The sequence below is a fragment of the Lygodium microphyllum genome, chromosome 12, assembly GCF_053477565.2.
Source record: "Lygodium microphyllum isolate KBCC chromosome 12, Lygodium_microphyllum_v1.1.10, whole genome shotgun sequence".
Lineage (NCBI taxonomy): Eukaryota > Viridiplantae > Streptophyta > Polypodiopsida > Schizaeales > Lygodiaceae > Lygodium > Lygodium microphyllum.
In genome coordinates this window covers 104201188-104228426 of record NC_141146.1, presented here as the reverse complement: position 1 = coordinate 104228426, position 27239 = coordinate 104201188, and the positions used below count along the sequence as shown (strand labels likewise).

At 49.2% G+C, this 27239-nt stretch overlaps 1 protein-coding gene and 1 pseudogene across 1 annotated transcript in view; one reads left to right on the top strand and one right to left on the bottom strand.

Moving 5' to 3' along the window:
- LOC148028122 (uncharacterized) overlaps positions 1-27239 on the bottom strand; it is a 171316-nt gene that overhangs the window by 81995 nt on the left and 62082 nt on the right. Inside the window, exon 6 of the mRNA XM_087689801.1 lies at positions 23937-24050. Coding sequence (XP_087545927.1) covers positions 23937-24050 — 114 coding nt within the window. The remainder of the gene's footprint in view (positions 1-23936; positions 24051-27239) is intronic.
- LOC148028124 (U6 spliceosomal RNA) lies at positions 13669-13741 on the top strand (annotated as a pseudogene).

Sequence of the window (27239 nt, the reverse complement as noted above, 5' to 3'; positions counted from 1 at the left end):
GAGCAGCACAACCTGCGCATCCTCCGAAGACGATTGCCTTTCAGGGCATTCAGCCATGAAATGCCCCAATTTACCACATGAAAAGCAGTGTCTCGCAAAGTTGCCCCATTTCAAGCGAAAATGCAGAGGATGCATGCCTGAACAATTGAGGCGAAGCCACACGGGCCTTTTCCTGGCCGTGTCCCATAACATGCATAAATGGTTGCGGTTCATTGCCCTGAGGCTTGGGGGAACCAGCACTGTTCCCAAAACCGCCATCGCATCCTTCAACATTGGCCAATAGACCGTCGGACAATTTTTCACTTCCACCCACACCGGGCATTCTCGTTGAAGCAGATGCTGGAAGTCGGCCATGGGGCGCCATGGTACAACATGAACCAAGCGGCGATCAAAGAATAGTGGCAACTTGGACAGGAGCTCAGCTCGATGCGTTTCCGATTTCAACAGCACCTCATAAAAGCCGCGAGGTCCAAGGAAGATCTCCTCAACACACTCCCCTTGCAATAAATGGTGCATCCACTGGCGAATATGCGACAGCACTGGGATCCTGCCAGTGAAGAAAAGCATAACTGCACGATCATAAAATACCGAGAAGGATCACAAGACTGATTTGGGGTCCACCGTGGCTTCCAGCACATCATCCGTTCCCGCTTCAGAAAAAGATTCATTATTATGCTGGACATAATCGCCAAGCAGAGTATTGGCAAAGTCTAGCAAATGCTCCCAGTCAATTTCCTGCGAATCCACAGGATCAGAGGCCACTTGCGCATAGGAACGTTCTTGAGGACCCATTGGCTCATCAGAAGTATGGTTGGAGCGTTTGCCAGCAGGCGGCAGTTCAGAACCCGGAGGCAGCTCCTCCGTGCATGGCACCATATCCTCTGGCTCCTCTGCATCGGAATCAGGGCCAAGGGCTGCCACCGTCCAGTCGAGAAAATCCATATCCAGGCCAGCCATACTGCTGTCTTCTCTCTCTCTCTCTCTCTCTCTCTCTCTCTCTCTCTCTCTCTCTCTCTCTCTTTCTTTTCTGTACAGCTGCGCTGTCCAAGGGCGGATTCCACAAGCACAGCCGATGAAACCTGAGCTTTACCTGTCAGCCTCAGTCGTGGCCTGTCCCAAGAACGCGTGTGGCAGGGCGCAACCCTAACCATGCAGGGGCCTGAGGGTGTAACACCGGGCTGGCAGTCGACGGCAGAGTGGGATAGTCGAGGGCGCAGGGCAGGGGCCTCGCCAACAGAAACCCTAACACACAGGGCGAATGGGCGAAACGCAGGTGCAGAGCCCGCAGCTCAGGCGGGCAATAGCAGGGCGAGGGACGCAGTCGATGGGCCTACAGGCAGCAGGGTGGGGGACTCAGCCGCAGGCGACGGGCCTGCGGGCGACGGCGGCTTCAGAGGCAGGCGATGGGCTACAGAGGCAGGCGACGGGCCTGCGGGCGGCGGCGGCTTCAGAGGCAGGCGACGGGCCTGCGAGTGACGGCCAGACGGCGGGTGCAAACGGCTACGAACAGGCGTTGACGACGGCGGGCTTCAGAGGCAGGCGACGGGCCTGCGGGCGACGGCGGCTTCAGAGGCAGGTGACGGGCCTGCGGGCGACGACCAGACGGCGGCAGATAGCAGCAGAACAGGTACAGGGGCGAGGCGGCTTCAGATCGAGCTCCTCCATCTCTCTTTTTTTTTCGTAAAAGGGAATTGTATTAATTACGAAAAAAAGTACAAGATTACATGATTACATGAGTACAAGAGACACGAGGGCCCTAGGCCAACGCGTAGGAAATCCTCGGACTAGTATACTAAAAAGGTTACACCAATCATGGCAAGGACCTAGAGGCAATTGCCAAATGCTAGGAATGCAAATCCTCCCGAGGGAGCAAGTCAGAGTGCCTGATGAGATCTAGCTGCCAATGCAAGAGCCCTTTAAGCCTTGCAATATGTCGCGGTACATTAGATGCCGAATCGAAGAGAAAAGCATTTCGGGTGGTCCAAATGTGCCAGCATCCCCAGTATCTGAAAAAGTGAAATAAGATCTTCATATGTAACGGTGGCGGTGTGGGATACTTTGGGCGTACAAAAACCCAATCGAAAGGAGTCAATGAGGACCCCACCACTGCGCGCCAGATTTGCGACAAAAGTGACCAGATATTCTTGGCGAACGGGCAAGAAAGAAAACGATGTCGGGCCGATTCTGCCGTAGTGGTGCAGAAGAAACAATTGCCATTCGAGATTCGACGCTTGGAAAGGGCCGAGGCAAGAGGAAGACCACCAATCATTACCCGCCACAGAAAGACCTTGCATTTGAAAGGAGCCTTATTCTGCCATCCCTCCATCAGCGTTGCCTGCCACCATGACAGCGATTTCCGCAGGCCCCAAACAGTATTAGCTTTCACACCCAGCCATTGGTGATCTTTTATGAGAAGATGATACACCTGATTAGTAGAGGCCTTTTCCAGACTCAACCGGCCTGCAAGGTCCCAGTCCTGCCAAGGGCGATCCATAGCCAGGGTAGGAAAGGGTTGCCTACCCTGAAGTTCCGACGAAAGCTTCGCCCATAAATCACGGTATCCTGAAAAGTCTCCTAGCAGTCTAAAACGATGCGAGGACATTGCGAGTAGCAAAGGTAGCATCCGCAATCGAAGTCACACCCAAACGGGCCATGCGGTTAAATCTTGGTCTGAGCTGATGTTTATCTTCCCATGAAAGTAATCTGGATACCGCCAACAATTCCAGCTAAAAAGAATTAGTCTGCAAGCGGTCCCCTACAGGATGCCAACGGGCCTTTTGGAGCACCACTTTCCAAGAGCCGACCAAGTGCAGTAACAAAGAGGAAGAGGGACTTGAAAATCGAGAGTCAGCATTAAGGACATGCCACCATGAGACCCGAAGCTGTGTGTTACCCTGGCGGAGCCCGCTGTCCTCAAGAAAATAACGGGCTATGATGGTCCACGGGTGATGATCCACACACATGGCACGAAAAAGAGACCAACGAAGAGCCAGCATATGAGTTTCCGCGTCCAAAATAGCTCCACCACCCATGCGCTTAGGGGTACATGCATGTGACCATGAAATCCAGGAAATGCCTGCCTGCAGTGAATCTTTCTTCCATAGCATGAAACGAATGGGATGAGTGAGAGCCTTCAAAGTAGTGGGCGTCCATGGCAGTAGTGGCAGGAAATACGTCAGCATTGGTAGCATAATTTTCTGAGCCACTTTGAGGCGGACACGGAATGGCCACGCTTGCGACTTCCAATACATAAACTTCGCCGCCAGTTTTTGTGAAATCCACTCCAGCAGGTCCTTTGGCCGTACACCCACCCCCAATGGGTATCCAAGATGCCTGACAATGGAGCCACAGGAAACCACCTAGCCCTGCTAGCCTAATGACTGTAAATCAGGCTCCGTGCAACTGAGAATGGCTGACTTAAAGGCATTGATGCGAAGACCAGAAGCTTGACCAAAGAGCGTCCAAACATCTAATGCCTTGCGAATGTTGTCCCTGTCCGCCTGCAAAATCATAAAGGAGTCATCAGCCAAAGATTGGCTAATGAAGTGCTGCCCCAAAGAAAGAGACAACCCTGCCAGCTGGGCAGAAGCCGCCATGGAGGATAACATTGAAAGGACCGGGTGAGTCGCCAAGGCAAAGAAGAGAGGACTCAAAGGGCAACCCTGTCGGACCGAGCGTGCAAGGACAAAGGGCTCTGTAACCCCACCATTAAGCATAACTCTTGAAGAAGCCTCAGTACTAATGGTGTAGATCAATCGGGACATCCGGATACCAAAGCCCATAGCAGACATGAGATCTGCAAGGAAAGACCAGTCCACACAGTCAAACGCCTTTTCCAGGTCCAATTGAATCAAGACCACTTGCTGATTGGAGTGCCGCGCATAGTCAATAGCCATTTGCACATTTAAGATATTATGCAAAATGTTGCGCCCCTTAATGAAACCATATTGGAGAGGGTGCACAATAGGTGGAAGGTGCTTGTGGAGCCGATTTGCCAGCACTTTGGAGAAGATTTTATACATCGCACCCATCAACGAAATTGGTCTCTAGTGTTGCAGCTTTGACGGCGAAGGGACCTTGGGAATCAGTTTGATAAGGCCGTCTTTCCAAGAAGAAGGCATGACCCCTGTTTCCCAAACCTGCTGAAACATGACCACCAATGGCTTTACCAACTGCGTGGCCGAGTGCTCAAAAAATTCATTAGTGAGACCATCCCAACGAGGACTTTTATCCTGAGGCAGGTGCAACAAAACATCCATAACCTCCTCTTCGCAAATATCCGCCTCCAAAGTGGCTTGCATATCAGATGGAACCTGCTGGCAGACCAGATGATAGAAGACCGAGCGGGCATGCGTAACCTGGCTAGAAGGCAAGGGAGAAGAACCAAAAAGATCCATAAAATAATTTCTGCACATATTGATAATGGTCTGCGGATCAGTGACCATGCGACCTTCCAAATCTTGGAGTCGAGTCATATTTTCGCGAGCCGGAGAAGCATGCAAGGCGCGAAAGAACTTATGAGACTGGCAGGCACTATCTTGCAATGTGTCAGTCAAGTTATGCAGCTTGGCCTGCTGATAAGATTTCAAGCTAAATACTTGAATAAGATGGGCCAAACGCCGCTCCAGTGACATCAGAAAATCATCATCTGGAGAGTCCAGGAGCAAGGAACGGACCAAGGCCAATAAGTCCTCTGCTGCATGTCGACGTCGGCGACAAAGAGAGGCATTATGAATCCCATACTGCCAAGCAACCCGCTGCACATTAGAGAGCAGGCGTGCAAATGAAGCCAAGCCCTCAGAGGCGAAGTCCAATAAGAACCTCTCAATCAATTGCTGCATATAACCTTGAAAAATTGGATGCTTCAAATAAGAGGAGTTGAAGCGTAAAGGGAGCTTATTCAGCAACTGCATAAAAGGTGCAATAGATTGTGCCCGCATCTCAAGCTGGAGGGGGAAATGATCCGACAACGCATATTGCTGCAAGACCTTCATCTCCAGCATCTCGGGAAGAAAATCATCCCCCTGCATGATATACATTCTGTCCAACCGCGACCAAGTGGTTGCATATTGTGCGGAATGAAAAGTAAAACCTGAAACAGAAGGGTGAAGCCACGACCAAAGATCTTGCTTAAGTACGTGCAAAGCAAAGGAGTTCCACACCCAGCTTTCCGGTGTATCCATTACCGAATGCCCTGAGGTGGACTGAGAAGAGTCAACACACATATTGAAATCTCCCATCAAAAACCCCCTGCGGCCAAGTGACATGGAGCCCTGCAAAGTCGACCATAGATCCCGTCGGGATGCGGGATCATTCGGAGCATAGAGTCCCAGCAACCATAAAATCTCTCCTTCAAATAAGACTTTGATTACCAGAAAGCGGCCCTGCACATCATTTTTAACAAGAACAGGCTGGTATTTCTCATGGACAATCATCAACACGCCCGAATAGTGCTTAGCATGTGTCCCTGCATAAAACAGATGGAATCCATGACAATCCACAACTTTTCCTGCCTCACCGTGACTTTTGTGCTCCACTGCACACAATACATCCCACTGGTTCTCATGCAAAACAGTCCACATGGTATGTTGCTTATGGCGAGAGCAAATGCCTCGCACATTCCACGTGGCAATCTTCATATATTTTCAAAAGAGGAAGTCAGGAACGAGGGGCCTGTTGCCTCAATTGCACCTTTTCCGCGAGAGCATCCAGGACACTCTCATCCAGAAAGTCAGCCAATACTGCAAACGAATTCGGGCGACCTGCTTTAGAGGTAGAAGGGAAATCCACTGCCTTGGGAGTGGGGCGGGGATAACGCCTATCCCAAGGTGTAATCACATTACCTTTTGCATCAAACGCCAGCTTAGCAGGTGGGCCCTTAGGGCCCTCTGAATAGACTTTCCTTGAAGACGGATTACGGGGGGCGGACGGGGCCCTAGTACGCGCAGCCTGCTGTGAGGTGACCATGTCTTTCCTGCGCGTGTACGTGCGCACGGAATCCGGGGAAGCATTAGGCCCAGGATCTGCCAGGCCTGCATCCAACTTTTTACCTTTTTTTTGTCGTGCCTCAATCCAGTCAGTGCTAGGGGAATCCAAACCCCGGACCTGTTGTTTGCCTTTATCCATGACAGTAGGTGGCTGAAGGGTCTCCTGTGTCGGGGCATCAAGCACCATGTCATCCTTGGGCTGCACAACCTGCGCCTCCTCAGAAGACAGTTGCCATTCCGGGCATTCGGCCATAAAATGCCCTAATTTACCACATGAAAAGCAGTGTCCGGCAAAATTGCCCCATTTCAGGCGAAAATGCAAAGGATGCATGCCAGAACAATTGAGGCGAAGCCACGCAGGCCTTTTCCTGGCCGTATCCCATAACATGCATAAACGGTTTCGGTTCATAGCCCTGAGGCTTGGGGGAACCAGCACTGTGCCTACAACCGCCATCGCGTCCTTCAACAATGGCCAATAGACCGCTGGACAATTTTCCACTTCCACCCACACCAGGCATTCTCGTTGAAGCAGACGCTGGAAGTCAGCCATAGGGCGCCATGGTACCACATGGACCAAGCGGCGATCAAAGAATAGTGGCAACCTGGACAGGAGCTCAGCTCGATGCGATTCCGATTTCAACAGCACCTCATAAAAGCTGCGAGGTCCAAGGAAGATCTCCTCAACACACTCCCCTTGCAATAAATGGTGCATCCACTGGCGAATATGTGAGAGCACTGGGATCCTGCCAGTGAAAAAAAGTATAACTGCACGGTCATAAAACACCGAGAAGGACCGCAAGACTGATTTTGGGTCCACCGTGGCTTCCAGCACATCATCCGCAGCCGCATCAGAGAAAGTTTCATTATTATGCTGGACATAATCACCAAGCAGAGTATTGGCAAAGTCCAGCAAATGCTCCCAGTCAATTTCCTGCGAATCCACAGGTTCAGAGGCAACCTGCGCATAGGAACGTTCCTGAGGACCCATTGGCTCGTCTGAAGTATGCTTGGAGCGTTTGCCTGCAGGCGGCAGTTCAGAACCCGGAGGCGGCTCCTCCGTGCATGGCACCATATCCTCCGGCTCCTTTGTATCGGAATCAGGGCCAAGGGCTGCCACCGTCCGGTCTAGAAAATCCATATCCAAGCCAGCCATACTGCTGTCTTTTTGCTTTCGCTCGCTCCCTCACTCTCTCTCTTTCCCTCTCTCTCTCTCTCTCTCTCTCTCTCTCTCTCTCTCTCTTTGTGCAGGTCCCGAAGACCTGTAGAATCAGGGAACCACCCGGCTGCAGCAACAGGACTGCAACAGGGCTCCTGTGGAGAACAAGACAGACACGCGCAGATGAACCCCTGACGAACAGGGCGTGTGAAGGTAGGCGAGTAGCTGAGAGCGCAAAACCAGGTGACTATGGAACGTCCGAGGGGGGATGTGAGGCAGGACTGCGTGCAGTGGGGCACCGTCGCATAGCAAGGGGCGAGCGGGTCGCAACCTGAAGACCACAGCAGACGACTTGACGGCAGCAAGAGACAGGGACGAAGCAGACCTGGCCAACACGGGCGTCAGCGGCGAAACCTGCGCCTCCACAGGTAGGCGCCCGCTCGCAGGCAGACGTTTGCAGGCAGGAAGCGAGGACGACGGGCCAGACGGCGGCTGCAAACGGCTACGAACAGGCGCTGACGACGGCGGGCTTTAGAGGCAGGCGACGGGCGACGGCAGCTTCAGAGGCAGGCAACGGGCCTGCGGGCGACGGCCAGACGGCGGCAGATAGCAGCAGAACAGGTACAGGGGCGAGGCGGCGTCAGATCGAGCTCCTCCATAGCCGTCTCTCTCTCTCTCCAAAAGGTTCTCACTCCCTCTCTCTTCTCCTCTCCTCCATCTCTCTCTCTCTCTCTCTCTTTTCATAAAAGGTAATTGTATTAATTACGATAAAAAGGTATAAGTTTAGATGATTACAAGATACACGAAGGCCCTAGGCCAACGTGTGTAAAATCCCAGTACTAAGCCATGAAAAAGTTACACAAGTCATGGCAAAGACCCAGAGGAAATTGCCATTTGCCAGGGAAGCAAGTCCTCCCGAGGGAGCAAGTCCGAGTACCGAATGAGATCTATCTACCAACGCAAGAGACCTTTAAGCTGGGTAACGTGTCTCGGTACATTAGAGGCCGAATCAAAAAGAAAGGCACTCCGCGTGGTCCAAATGTGTCAACATCCCCAGTATTAGCTTTCACACCCAGCCATTGATGATCTTTAATGAGAAGATGATACACCTGATTAGCAGAGGCCTTTTCTAGACTCAACCGGCCTGCAAGGTCCCAGTCTTGCCAAGGACGATCCACAGCCAGGGCAGGAAAGGGTTGCCTGCCCTGAAGCACCGACAAAAGTTGTTCCCATAAATCACGGTATCCGCGCGGGATCCTGAACAGTCTCCTGGTAGTACGAAACGATGCGAAGACATTACGAGTGGCAAGGGTGGCATTTGCAACTGAAGTCACACCCATACGGGCCATGCGGTTAAATCTTGGTCTGAGCTCATGTTTGTCTTCCCATGAAAGTAATCTCGAGACTGCCAACAATTCCAGTTGAAAGGAGTTAGTATGCAAGCGCTCCCCCACTGGATGCCAACGCGCCTTTTGGAGCACCACTTTCCTGGAGCCGACCAAATGCAGTAACAGAGAGGAGGGACTGAAAAATCGAGAGTCTGCATTAAGGACATGCCACCAGGAGCACCGAAGTCGTGTATTACCATGCCGAAGCCCGCTGTCCTCAAGAAAATAATGGGCTATAATGGTCCACGGGTGATGATCCACACACATAGCGCGAAAAAGAGACCAACAAAGAGCCAGCATATGAGTTTAAGCATCCAAAATAGCTCCACCACCCAGGCGTTTGGGGGTACATGTATGTGACCATGAAATCCACGAAATACCTGCGTGCAATGAATCCTTCTTCCATAACATGAAACAAATGGGGCGAGTGAGAGCCTTCAAAGTAGTAGGAGTCCACGGCAGCAATGGCAAGAAATATGTAAGCATTGGCAGCATAATTGTCTGAGCCACTTTGAGGTGGACATGGAATGGCCAAGCTTGCGACTTCCAATACATAAACTTAGCTGCCAGTTTTTGTGAAATCCACTCCAGTAGTTCCTTTGGCCGAACATCAACCCCCAATGGGTATCCAAGATGCTTGACAATGGAGCCACGGGAAACAACCTGACCCTGCCAACCCAATGATTGTAAATCAGACTCTGTGCAATTGAGAATGGCTGATTTGAAGGCATTGATGCGAAGACCAGAAGTATGACCAAAGAGCGTCCAAACATCTAATGCCTTGCGAATGTTGTCCTTGTCCATACGCAAAATCATAAAGCTATCATCAGCCAGAGATTGGCTAATGAAATGCTATCCCAAAGGAAGAGACAATCCGGCCAGCTGAGCAAAAGCCACCATTGAAGATAACATTGAAAGAACCGGGTGAATTGCCAGGGCAAAGAAGAGAGGACTCAAAGGGCAACCCTGTCTCACCGAGCGTGCAAGGACAAATGGCTTTTTAACCCCACCATTGAGCATAGCGCGTGAAGAAGCCGCAGCACTAATGGTGTAGATCAATCGGGACATCCGAGTACCAAAACCCATAGCAGACATAAGTTCTGCAATGAAAGACCAGTCTAAATAGTCAAAAGCCTGTTCTAGATCCAATTGAATCAATATCACTTTCTGACTGGAGTGCCTCGCATAGTCAATAGCCATTTACACATTTAAGATATTATGCAGAATGTTGCGGCCCTTAATGAAACCATATTGAAGAGGATGCACAATAGCTGGAAGGTGCTTGTGAAGCCGATTCGCCAACACTTTGGAAAAGATTTTATACATCGAACCCATCAAAGAAATTGGTCTCCAGTGTTGCAACATTGACGGCGAAGGGACCTTTGGAAGCAGTTTGATAAGGCCTTCTTTCCATGAGGAAGGCATGACCCTTGTTTCCCAAACCTGCTGAAACATAGCCGCCAATGGCTTCACCAGCTGGGTGGCCGAGCTCTCAAAGAATTCATTGGTGAGACCATCCCAACCAGGACTTTTATCCTTAGGCAGGTGTAACAAAACATCCATAACCTCCTCCTCGCAAATATCTGCCTCCAAAGTAGCTTGCATATCAAGTGGAACCTGCTAGCGGACCAGATCATAGAAGCCCGAGCGTGCATGCGTAACCTGGTTAGAAGGTGATGGAGAAGAACCAAGAAGATCCATAAAATAATTTCTGCACATATTGACAATGGTCTGCAGATCAGTGACCATGCGACCTTCTGAATCCTGGAGTCTAGTCATATTTTCTCGAGCAGGAGAAGCATGCAAGGCGCGAAAGAACTTATGAGTCTGACAAGCACTATCTTGCAATGTGTCAGTCAAGTTGTGCAGTTTGGCCTGCTGATAAGATTTCAACCGAAATACTTGAATAAGATCAGCCAAACGCATCGCCAATGACAGCAGAAATTCATCATCTGGGGTGTCCACCAGCAGCGAACGGACCAAAGCCAGTAAGTCCTCCGTTGCGTGTCGACGCCACCGACAATTAGAGGCATGATGGATCCCGTACTGCCGAGCAACCCGCTGCACATTAGAGAGCAGCCGTGCAAAGGAAGCCAAGCCCTCAGAGGTGAAGTCCAATAAAAACCTCTCAATCAATTGCTGCATATAGCCCTGAAAGATTGGATGCTTTAAATAAGACGAGTTGAAACGTAAAGGGAGTCTATCCAGCAATTGCATAAAAGGTGCAATAGGTTGTGCAAGCATCTCAAGCTGGAGAGGGAAATGGTCCGACAAGGCATATTGCTGCAAGACTTTCATTTCCAGCATCTCGGGAAGAAAATCATCCCCTTGCATGATATATATTCGGTCCAACCGCGACCAGGTAGTTGCATATTGTGCGGAATGAAAAGTAAACCCTGAAGAAGAAGGGTGGAGCCAAGACCAGAGATCTTGCTTAAGTACGTGAAGAGCAAAGGCATTCCACACCCGACTTTCCGGAGCATCCATTACCGAATGCCCTGAAGTGGACTGAGAAAAGTCAACACACATATTGAAATCCCCCATCAAAAAACCCCTTCTACCAAGTGACATGGAGCTTTGCAAAGTCTTCCAAAGATGATGTCGGGATGCAGGGTCATTCGGAGCATAGAGGCCCGGCAACCATAAAATCTCTCCTTCAAATAAAACTTCGATTACCACAAAGCGGCCCTGTACATAATTTTTAATAAGAACAGGCTGGTATTTCTCATGGACAATCATAAGCACGCCCGAATAGTGCATAGCATGTGTCCCTGCATAAAACAGGCGAAACCCATGGTAATCCACAACTTTTCCTGCTTCACCGTGACTCTTGTGCTCAACTACACACAAGACATCCCACTGGTTCTCATGCAAGACAGTCCACATGGCATGTTGCTTATGACGAGAACAAATGCCTCGCACATTCCACATGGCTATCTTCATATATCTTCAAAAAAAGAGAATCAGGAATGAGGCACCTGTTGCCTTGATTTCACCTTTTCCACAAGAGCGTCCAGGACACCTTCATCCAGAAAATCAGCTAACACTGCAAAAGAATTTTGGCGGCCCGCTTTAGAGGTAGATGGAATATCCACTGCCTTGGGAGTGGAACAGGGATAACGACGATCCCAAGGTGTAGTCATATTACCTCTAGTATCAAATGCCAGCTTAGCAGGTGGGCCCTTTGGACCGTCTGTATAGACTTTCCTTGTAGACTGATTACGGGGGGTAGAAGGAACCATAGTACGTGCAGCATGCTGTGAAGAGAACATTTCTTTCCTGCGCATATACGTGCGCATGGAATCCTGTGAAACATTAGGCCCAAAATCTGCCAGGCCTGCATCCAACTTTTTACCTTTTTTGGGACGTGCCTCGAGCCAGTCATTGCTACGGGAATCCAAACCTAGGACCTATTGTTTACCTTTATCCACAACATTAGGTGGCTGGGGGGCCTCCTGTGCCGGAGCATCAAGCACCATGTCATCCTTAGGCAGCACAACATACGCATCATCTGAAGACGGTTGTCTCTCTGGGCATTCGGCCATAAAATGCCCCAATTTTCCACACGAAAAGCAGTGTTCTGCAAAGTTGCCCCATTTCAAGTGAAAGTGCAAAGGATGCATGCCAGAGCAATTGAGGCGAAGCCATGCAGGCCTTTTCCTGGCCATGTCCCATAACATGCATAAATGGTTTCGATTCATAGCCCTTAGGCTTGGGGGAACTAGCACCGTTTCCACAACTACCATCGCATCCTTTAACAATGGCCAATAGACCGCTGGACAATTTTCCACTTCAACCCACACCGGGCATTCACGTTGAAGCACGCGCTGAAAGTCTGCCATAGGGCGCCATGGCACAACATGGACCAAGCGGCAATCAAAGAACAATGGCAACTTGGATAGGAGCTCAGCCCGATGTCTTTCTGATTTCAACAGCACCTCATAAAAGCCGCGGGGTCCAAGAAAGATCTCCTCAACACACTCCCCTTGTAATAAATGGTGCAGCCACTAGCAAATATGGGAAAGCACTGGGATCCTGCCAGTGAAGAAGAGTATAACTGCACGGTCATAAAACACCGAAAAAGACCGCAAGACTGATTTCGGGTCCATCGTGGCTTCCAGCACTTCATCAGTTCTCGAGTCAGAAAAAGCTTCATGATTATGCTGGACATAATCGCCAAGCAGAGTATTGGCAAATTCCAGCAAATGCTCCCAGTCAATCTCCTGGGAATCCACAGAATCAGAGGCAACCTGCGCATAGGAACGTTCCTGAGGACCCATTATCTCGTTGGAAGTATGCTTGGAGCGTTTGCCCGCAGGCGGCAGGTCAGAACCAGCAGGCATCTCCTCCATGCAAGGAACCATATCCTCCGGCTCCTTTGTATCAGAATCAGGACCAAGGGCCGCCACCGTCTGGTCGATAAAAGCCATATCCACACCAGCCATACTACTGTCCTCTCTCTCTGTCAGGGCGCGCAGCCAAGGGTGACGTCGCAGGTCCGCGGGGCAGGTCAGCTAGGTCACAGGTCAGCCGACGTCTTAGGTCCGCAGGGCAGGGCAGCCGACGTCACAGGTTCAGCAGGGCGGGTCAGACGAGGGGCCAGGCGGGCGCACCGACACAGGGAATCGTGGGGCAGGTCGTCGAGTAGATGCAGGGACCACCGGATAGGTAAAACGGCACAGTCATACGCGCGGGGGCTCACAGATGGTCAGGTCGACATCGGGCAGGGTTCAGACGGGGCGCGAACCAAGGCGGACAGGCGCGGACCAGGGCGGACAAAAAAGGCACGAACCAGGGCGGACGGGTCCGAACGGGCGCGAACAGGCGCGGACGGGTCAGGCGACGGAGGCAACGGGCCAGATGGGCCAGATGACCGACGAGGGGTCGTGCGACGGGTCTCTCTCTCTCTCTCTCTCTCTCTCTCTCTCTTTTCGTAAAAGGTAATTGTATTAATTACGAAAAAAATACAAGATCACTTGATTACAAGATACATGACGACAATCCAAGCCATCATGTGAAGAGGTGCTAAGTACTACAAGTTACAATTTCATGGCAAGGATGCGGCGGAAATTGCCATATGCCAAGGACGGAAGTCCTCCGTAGAGAGCAAATCAGAACGATAGAGAAGAGCCAACTGCCAATACAGAGAAGATTAGCATGGCCCCTGCGCAAGGATGACACGCACAAATCGAGAAATGGTCTCTCTCTCTCTCTTTTTTTTTCCGTAAAAGGTAATTGTATTAATTACGAAAAAAAATACAAGATTACTTGATTACAAGATACATGACGACAATGCAAGTCATCATGTGAAGAGGTGCTAAGTACTATAAGTCACAATTTCATGGCAAGGATGTGGAGGAAATTGCCATATGCCAAGGACGGAAGTCCTCCGTAGAGAGCAAATCAGAACGATGGAGAAGATCTAACTGCCAATACAAGAGGCCCTTAAGCCTCACAATATGCCGCTGAACATTATGGGCGGCGTCAAACAGAAAAGCATTCCGAATGGTCCAGTTATGCCAACAGCCCCAGTATCGAAGAAAGTGATACATGAGCTTCATATGTGGCTGTGCGGGAGTAGGGTATTTGGGCTGGCCCAAAACCCAATCAAAGGGGCGCAGTGTGATACCAACCACCCCTCGCCAAATGGCCGACAAAAATAACCAGACTTTCTTAGCGACGGGGCAGGAAATAAATCGGTGGCGGGCGGATTCCATAGTAGTGGTGCAAAAGAAACAGGTGCCATTGGAGATTCGTCGCTTGGAAAGAGCCGAAGCAAGCGGAAGACCCCCAATTATCACTCGCCAAAGAAAGACTTTGTATTTAAAGGGTGTCTTGTTGACCCAGCCCTCCATCACAGTGACCCTCCACCACGAGCGGGATTTACGCAATCCCCATAAAGCATTCGCTTTAGTAACTAGCCATTGATTATCTTTAATCAGGAGATGATACACTTGATTGGCAGAAGCTTTGCTCAAAGGCAGCCGGCCTTGTAGGTCCCAATCCTGCCAGGGATGATCCAAAGCAAGAGCAGGAAAGGGTTGTCTGTTCTGGAGCACCGTCACGAGCTGTTCCCATAAAGACCTATATCCACGAGGGATCCGGAAAATCCTCCTAGCAGTACGAAACGAGATAAGCACATTGCGACTGGCAAGGGTGGCATCCGCAACTGAAGACAAGCCCAAACGTGCCATCCGGTTGAGTTGTGGTCTAAGCTCGTGTTTACCTTCCCACGAAAGTAGACGCGAGACTGCCAGTAATTCCAATTGAAAAGAGTTAGTAGCCAGGCGATCCTCCGTTGGGTGCCACTGAGCCTTTCGAAGGACGTGTTTCCAGGAACACACCAAATGAGTAAGCAACGATGAAGAAGAACTGGAAAACCGTGAATCCGCATTAAGAACGTGCCACCAAGAACTCCGGAGTCGGGTATTGCCATGCCGAAGCCCATGACCCTCAAGGAAAGAACGGGCGATAGCGACCCACGGATGATGGTCATCCGAGCACATGGCGCGGAAAAGGGACCAACGGAGTGCCTGCATGTGAGTTTGGGCATCTAAAATAGCTCCGCCACCCATGATTTTGGGGGTGCACACATGCGACCACGAGATCCAGGAAATGCCTGCATGCAATGAGTCCTTCTTCCACAGCATGAAGCGAATAGACTGAGTGAGAGCATTCAGAGTCGTAGGAGTCCAGGGCAACAATGGCAAGAAATATGTGACCATTGGCAACATAATTATCTGGGCTACTTTGAGGCGAACATGAAAAGGCCAGGCCTGAGACTTCCAGTACATAAACTTGGCCACCATCTTCTGAGAAATCCACTGCAGAAGCTGCTTTGGGGGAACATCAACACCCAATGGGTATCCAAGATGCCTGACAATGGAACCTCGAGGAACAACCAGACCCTGCCAGTCCAAGGACTGCAAATCCGACTCTGTGCAGCTTAGAATGGCTGATTTCAGCGGATTGATACGGAGGCCTAACGCCTGGCCAAAGAGACCCCAAACATCCAATGCTTTTCGAAGGTTATCCTTGTCTGCACGCAAAATCATAAAAGTATCATCCGCCAGGGATTGGCTAATGAAATGTTGTCCTGTAGGAAGCGACAGTCCGGCCAACTGGGAAGAGGCGGCCATATGTGATAACATGGAAAGAACTGGATGTGTCGCAAGGGCAAAGAATAAAGGGCTCAAAGGACACCCCTGTCTGACAGAACGGGCAAGGACAAATGGTTCAGTAACACCTCCGTTCAGCATGACTCGTGAAGACGCCGCAGCACTAATGGTGTAGATCAGACTAGACATCCGAGCACCAAAGCCCATAGAGGACATAAGGTCAGCAACAAAAGACCAGTCCAGATAGTCAAAAGCCTTTTCCAGGTCCAGTTGAATCAACACCACCTCCTGATTAGAATGCCGGGCATAATCAATGGCCAATTGGGCATTCAGAACATTGTGTAGGATATTTCGGCCCTTAATGAAACCATACTGGAGAGGGTGCATAAGGGCAGGGAGATGCTTATGGAGCCGATTCGCCATGACTTTGGAAAAGATTTTGTACATGGAACCCATCAAAGAAATGGGGCGCCAGTGTGTCAACTTAGATGGCGAAGGAACTTTTGGAAGCAGTTTAATAAGTCCTTGTTTCCATGAGGGAGGCATGATCCCTGTTTCCCACACCTGCTGAAACAAAGCCCGCAATGGTTTCGCCAATTGGGTAGCGAAAGCTTCAAAGAACTCATTGGTGAGACCATCCCAACCCGGACTTTTATCTTTGGGCACGTGTAACAAGACATCCATAACCTCTGCTTCACCAATATCTGACTCCAGAGTAGCTTGCATGTCCAGCGGTAGCTGATTGCGGACCAGGTCATAAAAGACTGAACGGGCCTGAGTAATTTGGGCTGAAGGAGGAGAAGCGGAACCGAGAAGGTCACGGAAATAACTCCTGCACATATGCACAATAGTCTCTCTCTCTCTCTCTCTTTTTTTTCGTAAAAGGTAATTGTATTAATTACGAAAAAAAATACAAGATAACTTGATTACAAGAAACATGACGCCAATTCCAGGCCATCATGTGAAAAGGGGCTAATTGCTACGAGTTACAAAGTTATGGCAAGGGGGCAGATGAAATTGCCATAAGCCAGGTACGGAAGTCCTCCCTAGAGAGCAAATCAGAATGTCGGAGAAGATCCAACTGCCAATACAAAAGGCCCTTAAGCCTTGCAATATGTCGCTGAACATTATAGGCGGAGTCAAAGAGAAAAGCATTCCTAATGGTCCAGTTATGCCAACAGCCCCAATATCGGAGAAAATGATACATGAGTTTCATATGTGGCTGTGCAGGAGTGGGGTATTTGGGCTGTCCGAAAACCCAATCAAATGGGCGCAGGGTAAATCCAACCGCTCCTTGCCAAATAGCCGACAAAAAGGACCAGACTTTTTTTGCGACGGGGCAAGAAATAAATCTGTGGCGGGCTGATTCCACAGCAGTGGTGCAAAAGAAGCAGTTGCCATTGGAGATTCGACGCTTGGAAAGAGCTGACGCAAGCGGAAGACCACCAATCATCACTCTCCAAAGAAAGACTTTACATTTGAAGGGGGTCTTGTTCAACCAGCCTTCCATCACAGTTGCCCTCCACCAAGACCGGGGCTTTCGCAAACCCCATAAAGCATTGGCTTTGTTAACTAACCATTGTTGATCTTTGATCAGAATATGATAAACTTGATTAGCAGAAGCTTTGCTTAAAGTCAGCCGGCCTTGTAGGTCCCAATCCTGCCAGGGATGATCTGAAGCAAGGTCAGGAAAGGGTTGTCTGCTCTGGAGCATCCGCAAAAGCTGTTCCCATAACGGCCTATATCCCCGCGGGATCCTGTAAAGCCTCCTAGCTGTACGAAAAGATATAAGTACATTGCGACTAGCAAGGGTGGCATCCGCAACCGAAGACAATCCCAAACGAGCCATCCGGTTGAATTGTGGTCTAAGCTCATTTTTGCCTTCCCATACAAGTAAACGCGAGACTGCCAATAATTCCAATTGAAAAGAATTCATAGCCACGCGATCCTCCGCTGGATGCCATTGAGCCTTTATAAGGACCCGTTTCCAGGAACATACCAAATGATTAAGCAGCGATGAAGAAGAACTGGAGAACCTCGAATCAGCATTAAGAACATGCCACCAAGAAGTCTGGATTTGGGTATTGCCATGTAGAAGCCCATGGCTCTCAAGAAAATAACGGGCTATATCGACCCATGGATGATGATCCAAACACATGGCGCGGAAGAGAGACCAGCGGAGTGCCTGCATGTGAGTTTGGGCGTCTAAGATAGCTCCGCCACCCATGCGTTTGGGGGTGCAGGCATGCGACCAAGAAATCCAGGAAATACCTGCATGCAATGAGTCCTTCTTCCATAGCATGAAGCGAATAGACTGAGTAAGCGCATTGAGAGTCATAGTAGTCCAGGGCAATAGTGGCAGAAAATATGTCAACATTGGCAACATAATTGTCTGGGCCACTTTGAGACGAATATGGAAGGGCCAGGCTTGAGATTTCCAATACATAAACTTAGCCTCCATTTTCTGAGAGATCCACTGCAGAAGCTGCTTTGGTGGAACGTCAACACCCAAAGGGTACCCAAGGTGCCTGACAATGGAGCCACGAGGAATAACCCGACCCTGCCAGTCCAAGGACTGCAAATCCGACTCCGTGCAGCTAAGAATGGCTGATTTGAGCGCATTGATGCGAAGGCCGGAGGCTTGACCAAAGATGCCCCAAACATCCAATGCGCGCTTGAGGTTGTCCTTGTCCGCACGCAAAATCATAAAAGTATCATCCGCCAGGGATTGGCTAATGAAGTGCTGTCCTGAAGGAAGCGACAGACCGGCCAACTGAGAAGAGGCTACCATATGGGATAACATGGAAAGAACTGGATGTGTCGCGAGGGCAAAGAATAGCGGGCTCAAAGGGCATCCTTGTCTGACAGAACGGGCAAGTACAAATGGCTCGGTAACACCTCCGTTCAGCATGACTCGCGAAGACGCTGCCGCGCTAATGGTGTAGATAAGACGAGACATCCGGGGACCAAAGCCCATAGCCGACATAAGTTCAGCAACGAAAGACCAATCCAGATAGTCAAAAGCCTTTTCCAGGTCCAGTTGAATCAGTACTACCTCCTGGTTCGAATGCCGTGCATAATCAATAGCTAGTTGAGCATTCAATACATTGTGCAGAATATTTCGGCCCTTAATGAAACCATACTGTAAAGGATGCACAATGGCCGGGAGATGCTTGTGAAGTCGATTCGCCATTATTTTGGAAAAGATTTTGTACATTGAGCCCATCAAGGAAATGGACCGCCACTGTGTCAACCTAGATGGCGAGGGGACTTTTGGAAGTAGTTTAATAAGGCCTTCTTTCCATGAGGCAGGCATGATCCCGGTTTGCCACACCTGCTGAAACAAAGCCTGCAATGGTTTCGCCAGTTGGGTAGCAAAAGCTTCAAAGAACTCATTGGTGAGGCCATCCCAACCCGGGCTTTTATCCTTGGGCAAATGTAACAAGACATCCATAACCTCTGCCTCACAAATATCGGACTCCATAATAGCTTGCACGTCCTGCGGTAGCTGATTGCGGACCAGGTCATAAAAACCCGAACGGGCCTAGGCGATTTGATCTGAAGGTGGCGAAGTGGTGCCGAGAAGGTCACGGAAATAATTCCTGCACATATGCACAATAGTCTGCGGGTCCATGATAAGGTGACCTTCTGCATCCTCGAGTCTGGTCATATTCTCCCTAGCAGGAGAGGCGTGAAGAGCTCGGAAGAACTTATGGGTTTGACATGCATTATCGTGCAACGTATCTGTCAGATGTCGCAGTTTGGCCTGCTGATATGATTGCAATTGAAATTCTTTAAGAAGATCCGCCACCCGCATGGCCAGCGCTAGCAGAAACGCATCATCCGGCGAGTCCACCAGCAGGGAACGAACCAAAGCCAGTATGTCCTCGGCTGCCTTGCGACGCTGCCGAGAAAGCGACGCATGGTGGATCCCATACTGCCGACAACCCGCTGCACATTAGAAAGCAATCGTTTAAATGCCGCAGTGCCCTGAGAAGCGAAGTCGAAGAGAAATCTGTCAATCAATTGCTGCATATAGCCCTGAAAGATTGCATGCTTCAGGTAAGACGAATTGAAACGCAAAGGGGTTCTCCCTAGAAATTGCTTGAACGGGGCAATGGGTTGTGCAAGCAGCTCCAGCTGCAGCGGGAAATGGTCGGACAAGGCATATTGCTGCAACACCTTGATTTCGAGCATCTCAGGAAGAAAATCATCATTCTGCATGATATATATACGATCCAATCTCGACCATGTTGTTGCATACTGGGCAGAATGGAAAGTAAACCCTGTAGCAGACGGGTGTAGCCAGGACCAAAGGTCTTGCTTAAGAACGTGAAGAGCCAACGACTGCCACATACGACTTTCCGGCGTATCCATCACCGAATGTTGCGACGTGGACTGGGAAGAATCCACACACATATTGAAATCCCCCATGAAGAAGCCCCGTCTGCCAAGTGACAAAGAGGTCTGCAAAGTCTGCCAAAGCGCCCGACGAGAGACGGAATCATTCGGAGCATAGAGGCCAAGTAGCCATAAGATTTCCCCTTCGAATATAATTTCAATCACCAAAAAACGGCCATGAACATCATTTTTAATTAGAACAGGCTGATATTTGTCATGGACAATCATGAGCACACCCGAATAATGCATGGGCTGTGACCCAGCATAAAATAATCTAAAACCATGGCAATCTACCACTTTTCCGGCTTCATCGTGACTCTTGTGCTCAACAGCGCACAGGACATCCCACTGATTTTCATGCAATACAGTCCACATAGCATGTTGCTTGTGCCGAGAACAAATTCCCCGCACATTCCACGTGGCGATTTTCATGTATACTCAAAACAAAATCAGGTACGAGGCACTGCTTGCCTCGCCTTGACCTTGTCAGCGAGAATGTCCAGAACTCCCTCGTCCAAGAAGTCCGCCAACACTGCAAAAGAGTTCTGCGGACCAGATTTGGAAGTAGACGGGATATCTGCTGGCTTTGAGATGGAACGGGGATAGCGACGGTCCCAGGGGGTAATGACATTACCTCTGGTATCAAATGCCAGCTTAGCAGAGGGCCCCTTTGAACGATCCGAATACATTTTCCTGGCGGGCTGATGAAGGGGGGCAGAGGAAATCATAGCAGGGGCCGAGCGCTCAGAAGACTGCATTTCCTTCCTGCGCATGTATGTACGCATGGAATCTTGTGATGTAGTAGACGCATTGTTCTCCATGGCCGCAGCAACCCTGTTGCCTTTTTTTGCACGTACTTCCACCCAATTAGTGGCGCTGGAATCCAGACCTGCAACTTGTTGTTTACCTTTGGCCAAAGCTTGGGGCTGATGGGTAGCATTCAGCGATGGGGCATCACACACCATATCTTCCATGGGCGGCACAGCATGGCCATCCTGGGAAGTGTGTTGCTGTTCCGGGCATTCGGCCATAAAGTGCCCCAACTGTCCACAGGAGAAGCAGTGCCCTGCAAAATTGCCCCATTTCAAGCGAAAGTGTAATGGGTGCATGCCAGAGCAATTGAGGCGTAACCAGGCAGGCCTTTTTCGTGCAGTGTCCCAGAGCATACACAAGCGGTTGCGATTGACAGCCCGGAGACTGGGAGGGACCAGAACAGTGCCCACAGCGGCCATAGCATCCTTCAATAATGGCCAATAAACAGCCGGACAGTTTTCCACCTCGACCCAGACCGGGCATTCACGTTGCAGCAGACGCTGGAAATCTGCCATTGGACGCCATGGAACCACATGAACCAACCGGCGATCAAAAAACAAAGGCAGTTTAGACAGAAGAGCAGCACGGTGCGTTTCTGATTTCAGCAGGACCTCAAAAAAACCCCGGGAGCCAACAAAAATCTCTTCAACACATTCCCCTTGTAACAGATGTTGCAACCACTGGCGGATACGGGAAATCAACGGGATTCGCCCAGTGAAGAAGAGTATGACAGCGCGATCATAGAATACCGAAAAGGAGCGTAAGACAGTTTTTGGGTCCACTGTGGCATCCAGCACATCATCAGGTGCAGAGTCAGCGAAGGCTTCCTGATTATGTTGAACATAATCGCCAAGCAAGGTGTTTGCAAATTCCAGCAAATGTTCCCAGTCCACTTCCTGAGAGTCCACCGAATCCGAGGCAACCTGAGCATAGGACCGATCCTGAGGAATGCCTATCTCTTCCGAAGCATGCTTGGTACGTTTACCCGCCGGCTGGATGTCGGGACCAGGGGGCAGCTCTTCGTTGCACGGAACCATATCCTCAGGTTCCTCCGCATCAGAATCCGGGCCCAGTGCGGCCACTGTTTGATCTATGAAATCAAGATCCAAACCAGCCATCGTATCTGATGAGTTGATCTCGAGGGAGGACTGACCCTCTCTTTTGCCTGCTCTCTCGCTTTTCCTTTTTTTCTGTACAGAGGTGCTGTCCCGGGGTGTGCTTGGCAAGGAGAGCTAATGAAAACTGAGATTTACCTGTCACCGTGTAGGAGCAGACAGGCTGGGGTGCGGGGCACGCAGGCCACGGGCGCCAGATGCTGGCGACGGCAGGACAGGTGGCCAGATGCTGGCGACGGCAGGGCGGGGCACTCAGGCAACGGGCGCCAGGCAGGCAACGGCAGGGCGGGGCCCGCAGGCAACAGGCGCCAGATGCTGGCGACGGCGGCGGGGCCTGCAGGCGATGGCGGCGGGGGCTGTAAGCGAGGGCGACAGGGCATAGGCGACGAGGGCTGCAGGCGAGGGGGCACAGGCGACTGTGGCACAGGCGACGGGGGCAGTAGTGACCGGGGCTGCAGGCGAGGGCAACGGGGCGTGGCGGACAGGGCGGCGACGAACAGGTCCCGCAGGCGATGTCGATGGCTGCAGGAGACGACGGGCTGGCCGGGACGAGCAGGCGAAGCAGTCGCGGCCGCAGTCAGGTCGCAGACGGGGTCGCCATCGCTAACGGCGTGCTGTTGCGCGCCATTTTTTCCTTCCTCTCTCTCTCCCCACTCCCTCTCTCTCTCTCTCTCTCTCTCTCTCTCTCTCTCTCTCTCTCTCTCTCTCTCTCTCTCTCTGTGTACAGAGGCAGGTCTGCTCTCTTTGTTGGTGCGTAGGGACAGATTGCACGTGCAACAGGAGGATGTACAGTCTGCGGGCTTCGCTCGTCAGTAATCTGCAGTCCTGGGTGCAGATCTGTCCTATCTGTATGTTTCTGTTGCTGCTATTCCCTGACCTGTGCAGGGTCGCAGTCTGTAAGCGCATCCCCTGATCCTGACAATTCTGTGGTAAGCTGGTTAGGGCTTCCACTCTGCAGAGCAGCACAATCACAGGTAGGCAGTTTGCAGGTGACGTTGGTGGGTGCCAGGGGCCAGCGCAGGTAACAGCATCCTCGACTCTCTCTCTCTCTCTCTCTCCCTCCCTCTCTCTCCCCCCTGCTCCTCGCCTCCTCTCTAAAAAAAGAGCTTTCCTCTTGTAGACTATCATCCAAGTCTCTAGCTGTCCTGAGACTTTGGCTGTCCAAATCCTGATATTATCCTTCCTCAAATCCTCATACAAATGCATAGGAACTCTGAGACTAGGAGCGATTCCAGTGACTCCCTCCATATGAAACAGCTGTACTGACCCATAAAGTGGTTCCTAGAATATTACTGTATAAACCCAGTAATCATGTAAAATTTTTCAAACCAGGATGAAAACCTGGCCTCAACTGTACTGCCTCTCTTGGAAAACTAGAGAGAACTATAAATCTACCGAACTCAGCCATGAACCAAGGGTCCTATCCCCTAAAGTGGAAGACAAAATTCTATCAAGCTGCCTACTCTCCTCTGATAATGTCTACGCATCTGCCCCTTCTATCCTCCGAGGCCCCCACCATATTGAAATCCCCTCCTACTATCCAATGATCAACAAGGTAAAGATTGAGTAAGACTAGTCCAAATTATGCAAATTGACAACTGCTGTTAGGGAAATTCAGATTTACAGATGCATTAAGAAGTTGATTGGATAGGCAAAGGAAAAAGAAGATTGCAGGAAAAAAAAAGCCTAAGCATGATGAATGATGGTAAATTGTATTTTCAAGAATTAATGTTTTGTTCATTCTATAAGTAGAAATAAAAAAGACATTCAATATAGTTGAAACTGCTTAGACCATTCTGATGTATAAAAGGGAACATCAGTCAACAGCCAAGATTTGGAACCTCTTCAAGGTTAGGAAAGACAACTTGCAGATCTTGAAAAGAACAAGGACCACTATATTGCTCCCTTTTAGTTTTCTTCTTCTAGCACACGTCATATGTTGGGAAATATGAATGAACCTTGTAACGTTGAATCTTTGTTCGATGTACCAAAATTTGCTTCTTACGAACTGAAATGTCTGCTAGCATCTCCCTAAGCCGCATTCTTACCCCTTTGCGTAGCCTTGATGCAGCCTATTGTTCATAAATCTAAATTACAAATACAATGCAACCTATTCAAACGAACCCAAATACAATAGTAATAAGAGCCGAACGCTTTCATTTATGGCTTATGTGCATTGATGCAGCTTATTGTTCATAAATCTAAATTACAAATACAATGCAACCTATTCAAACGAACCCAAATACAATAGTAATAAGAGGTGAAAGCTTTCATATATGGCTTATGTGCATTTCGAAATTCACTCTGTGCAAAACTTAACATTACAGCTCAAATACCTGGAAATAAACAAATAAACATTTTATAAAGCTATCATCTTCACCATTAGTGTACAGAGGGAAGAACCAAACAAAAGAAGTTCTTGAGATCAAGACTATGGGCATAGAATGCAGTTAACATCCATCTAATATATGTTGAGATAGTGTCCAGCTCCATTTGGGGACATCCATTTTTCGTCCTGGGTGTCCCACTATTTTACACCCTATGCACACTTGACACACCTCGAGTGGTAGCCATTATTCTCTATTTATATCGCTCAGTTGTGTCACACACATTAGCCACTTGTATCAGTCAATCCGTACATCAGTTAGTTACTCCATCCTCCATTGTTCATCACAAGGAAGAAGCTGAGCAAGATTTCAAAGAAGGAAGGTGCAACCTGCAAGATGGGACCAGGCATAAAAATTTGTGCGGAGGAGCAGATCATGACTACAAGGGACAAAGCAAGAGGTAAGTGCAAGTGATGTGGCGGCATCTAGAAATGCAGGCTCGTGGCATTGCCTCAAGCAATAAATGCACGATGCCCTTGAAGTTAAGGCAAGCGTTTCTCTATAAAACGTATGTATCCATCAACTTAGATATCTTTGCTTCCAATATGACTCATGTAATTAAGGTGGTTTGTGACTAAGACTACTACTGTGATTTATGTGACTAGCCTGACCTATGTTACTAAGCAAAATGAAAGGTGGCAGTTGGAAATTTGGCATCCATTCAGGCTATAGACTAAGGAGCAGTTGTGGACTTCCAGGTATTTTCACCCCATATCATGAGTTTTTGATACATTTGTTCAGAGTTTGGTAAGTGTTTAAGAGCAACCACATCATACAGCAAAGAGGGAGCTTTCTAACAGATTTGAAGCAGTGAGAGAGAGCTGCAGGGGCCAAATGAGCTTCAGTGTGACAGTGTGAGCCAATCCACATGATGCAGCAACTGAGAGAAGGCAGCAACAGAAGACAGTTTGAGTCTGTTCCACGCTGTGGTGCTATGCTAGCAGCAGCCATGCTTAGGCCCAGTGAGCTCCCAGATCTGGAGCCTCAAGAGGATCAGCCCTTGATGCTAAAAAATATATATTTGCTTCATTAGAGGCAGAAGATTTTGCATTGGTATAGGTCCACATAATTATCCCATGTGTTGAGACTCTGTGATGAGCCACTGATATGAATGTATCTGAGACTCGCGGATTTCTATCACCTAGGGGAGGACCTTTTGCAGGTTGTTTGTAGTAGAGAGACTGTTGCAGATAATGATTTTACCTATGGTCACACTTTGGATGCATGTCATAGTTCATTGTATTCAGTCACCTACGATCTATTGTTCTTTGAGGATGATGCTGCTCATGATGATGTGGAGACTGGTTCATTGAATGAGACCACTTACTTTGGTCACATGTTAGAAAATGATTTCCTTTCTTCAGATGATACTGTTGAGGAGTTTCGTAGTCAGATACTGATGTTTCTTTTGATCTGATGACGCTTTCTTGGATCATATGGAGGACATATGAGAAAGTGACAGGCTATGTACGCACATCTAGAGGGATGTCTGAAAGAATTGACAGCACCATAGGAGTAAAACAAGGATGTCCGCTCTCACCCGCATTATTTGGATTATATATAGATGAGGTGTCTGAATATATTGATAGGGGAGGAGGGACTGGAGCTAACTTAGCTGGAGTATTGATACCGATACTACTTTATGCAGATGATATTGTACTTATCTCTGATTCACCAGAGGGCTTGCAACAACACTTGGATGCATTGCACACTTTTTGCAGGGATAAAGACCTCACAATGAATCTTGGAAAAACCAAAGTGATGGTATTCAATACCTCGGCAGTGTGAGATGGAGAGAGGATTGAAGCTCAGCTCAAAGTGCAGTAGACAGTGTGAGAGTGAAGCACAACACCCAATGCAATAGACTGAAAGAGTGTAGACTGAAAGTACAAGGTACAACCCTTAAACCTTAGGGTTGTAGGGGGTGTTCACACTTGAACACGATAAGTGCCCGTAAGTGTATGACATAAGCACATATGAAATAAGACATAAGTTTGGGGGGAAAAACCTCTCGTACCGAGAGTGAAAAGTGCCCCAGTGTCCTATTGATCACCAACACTCCTATGTGAGTGTAGGCGTAAGTGAGGCATAAGTGAAATATCCAACAAACCCCCCTAGAGTGAAGAGTGATCAAGAGTACAAGGATCATCCGCCACCAAAGGAAATCAAATTTAAAGCATTGTGAAATGCTTCAAATTTGTCACGAGGAAGAGCTTTGGTGAAGATGTCTGCCACATTACTGGTGGTAGGACAATAGACAAGGCTGATATCGCCTGCATGTTCTGAAAAAGTGATAATGTATCTCAATGTGTTTCGTGCGTGCATGAAACATTGGGTTCCGTGCCACAGCAATGACACTTTGACTGTCAGTGAACAAAGGAGTAGGCTCCGTAACAGATACATCCAGATCAGCTAGCAAGCGTCTAATCCATACGCATTCAACTGTGGTAGTGAAAGCTGCCTTGTATTCAGTCTCACATGACGATGTGGCAACAGTGGATTGTTTCTTGCTAAGCCAAGATATGCAAGATGAGAGAAGAAAGAAACAATTGCCACTAGTGGAGTGACGTGAATCATAATCACCAGTCCACTCAGAATCACTGTAAGTATGTAACTAGAGTGGTTCCCCCTTGGCATAAAGCAATCCAAGAGCTCTAGTACCCTGCAAGTAACGAAAGACACGCTTAATAGCTTACCAATGTGACATGTGTGGCTGATGCATTTATCTGGTCAGGGCTGAAACTGCAAACTATATGTCTGGCCTAGTGTTGCATAGGTAAATAAGACATCCAAGAACTAGAGCATATGTGTGTATATCAAACAAATCACTATCATTATGTAATGACAACTTTAGTCCAGGTCCCATTGGTGTAC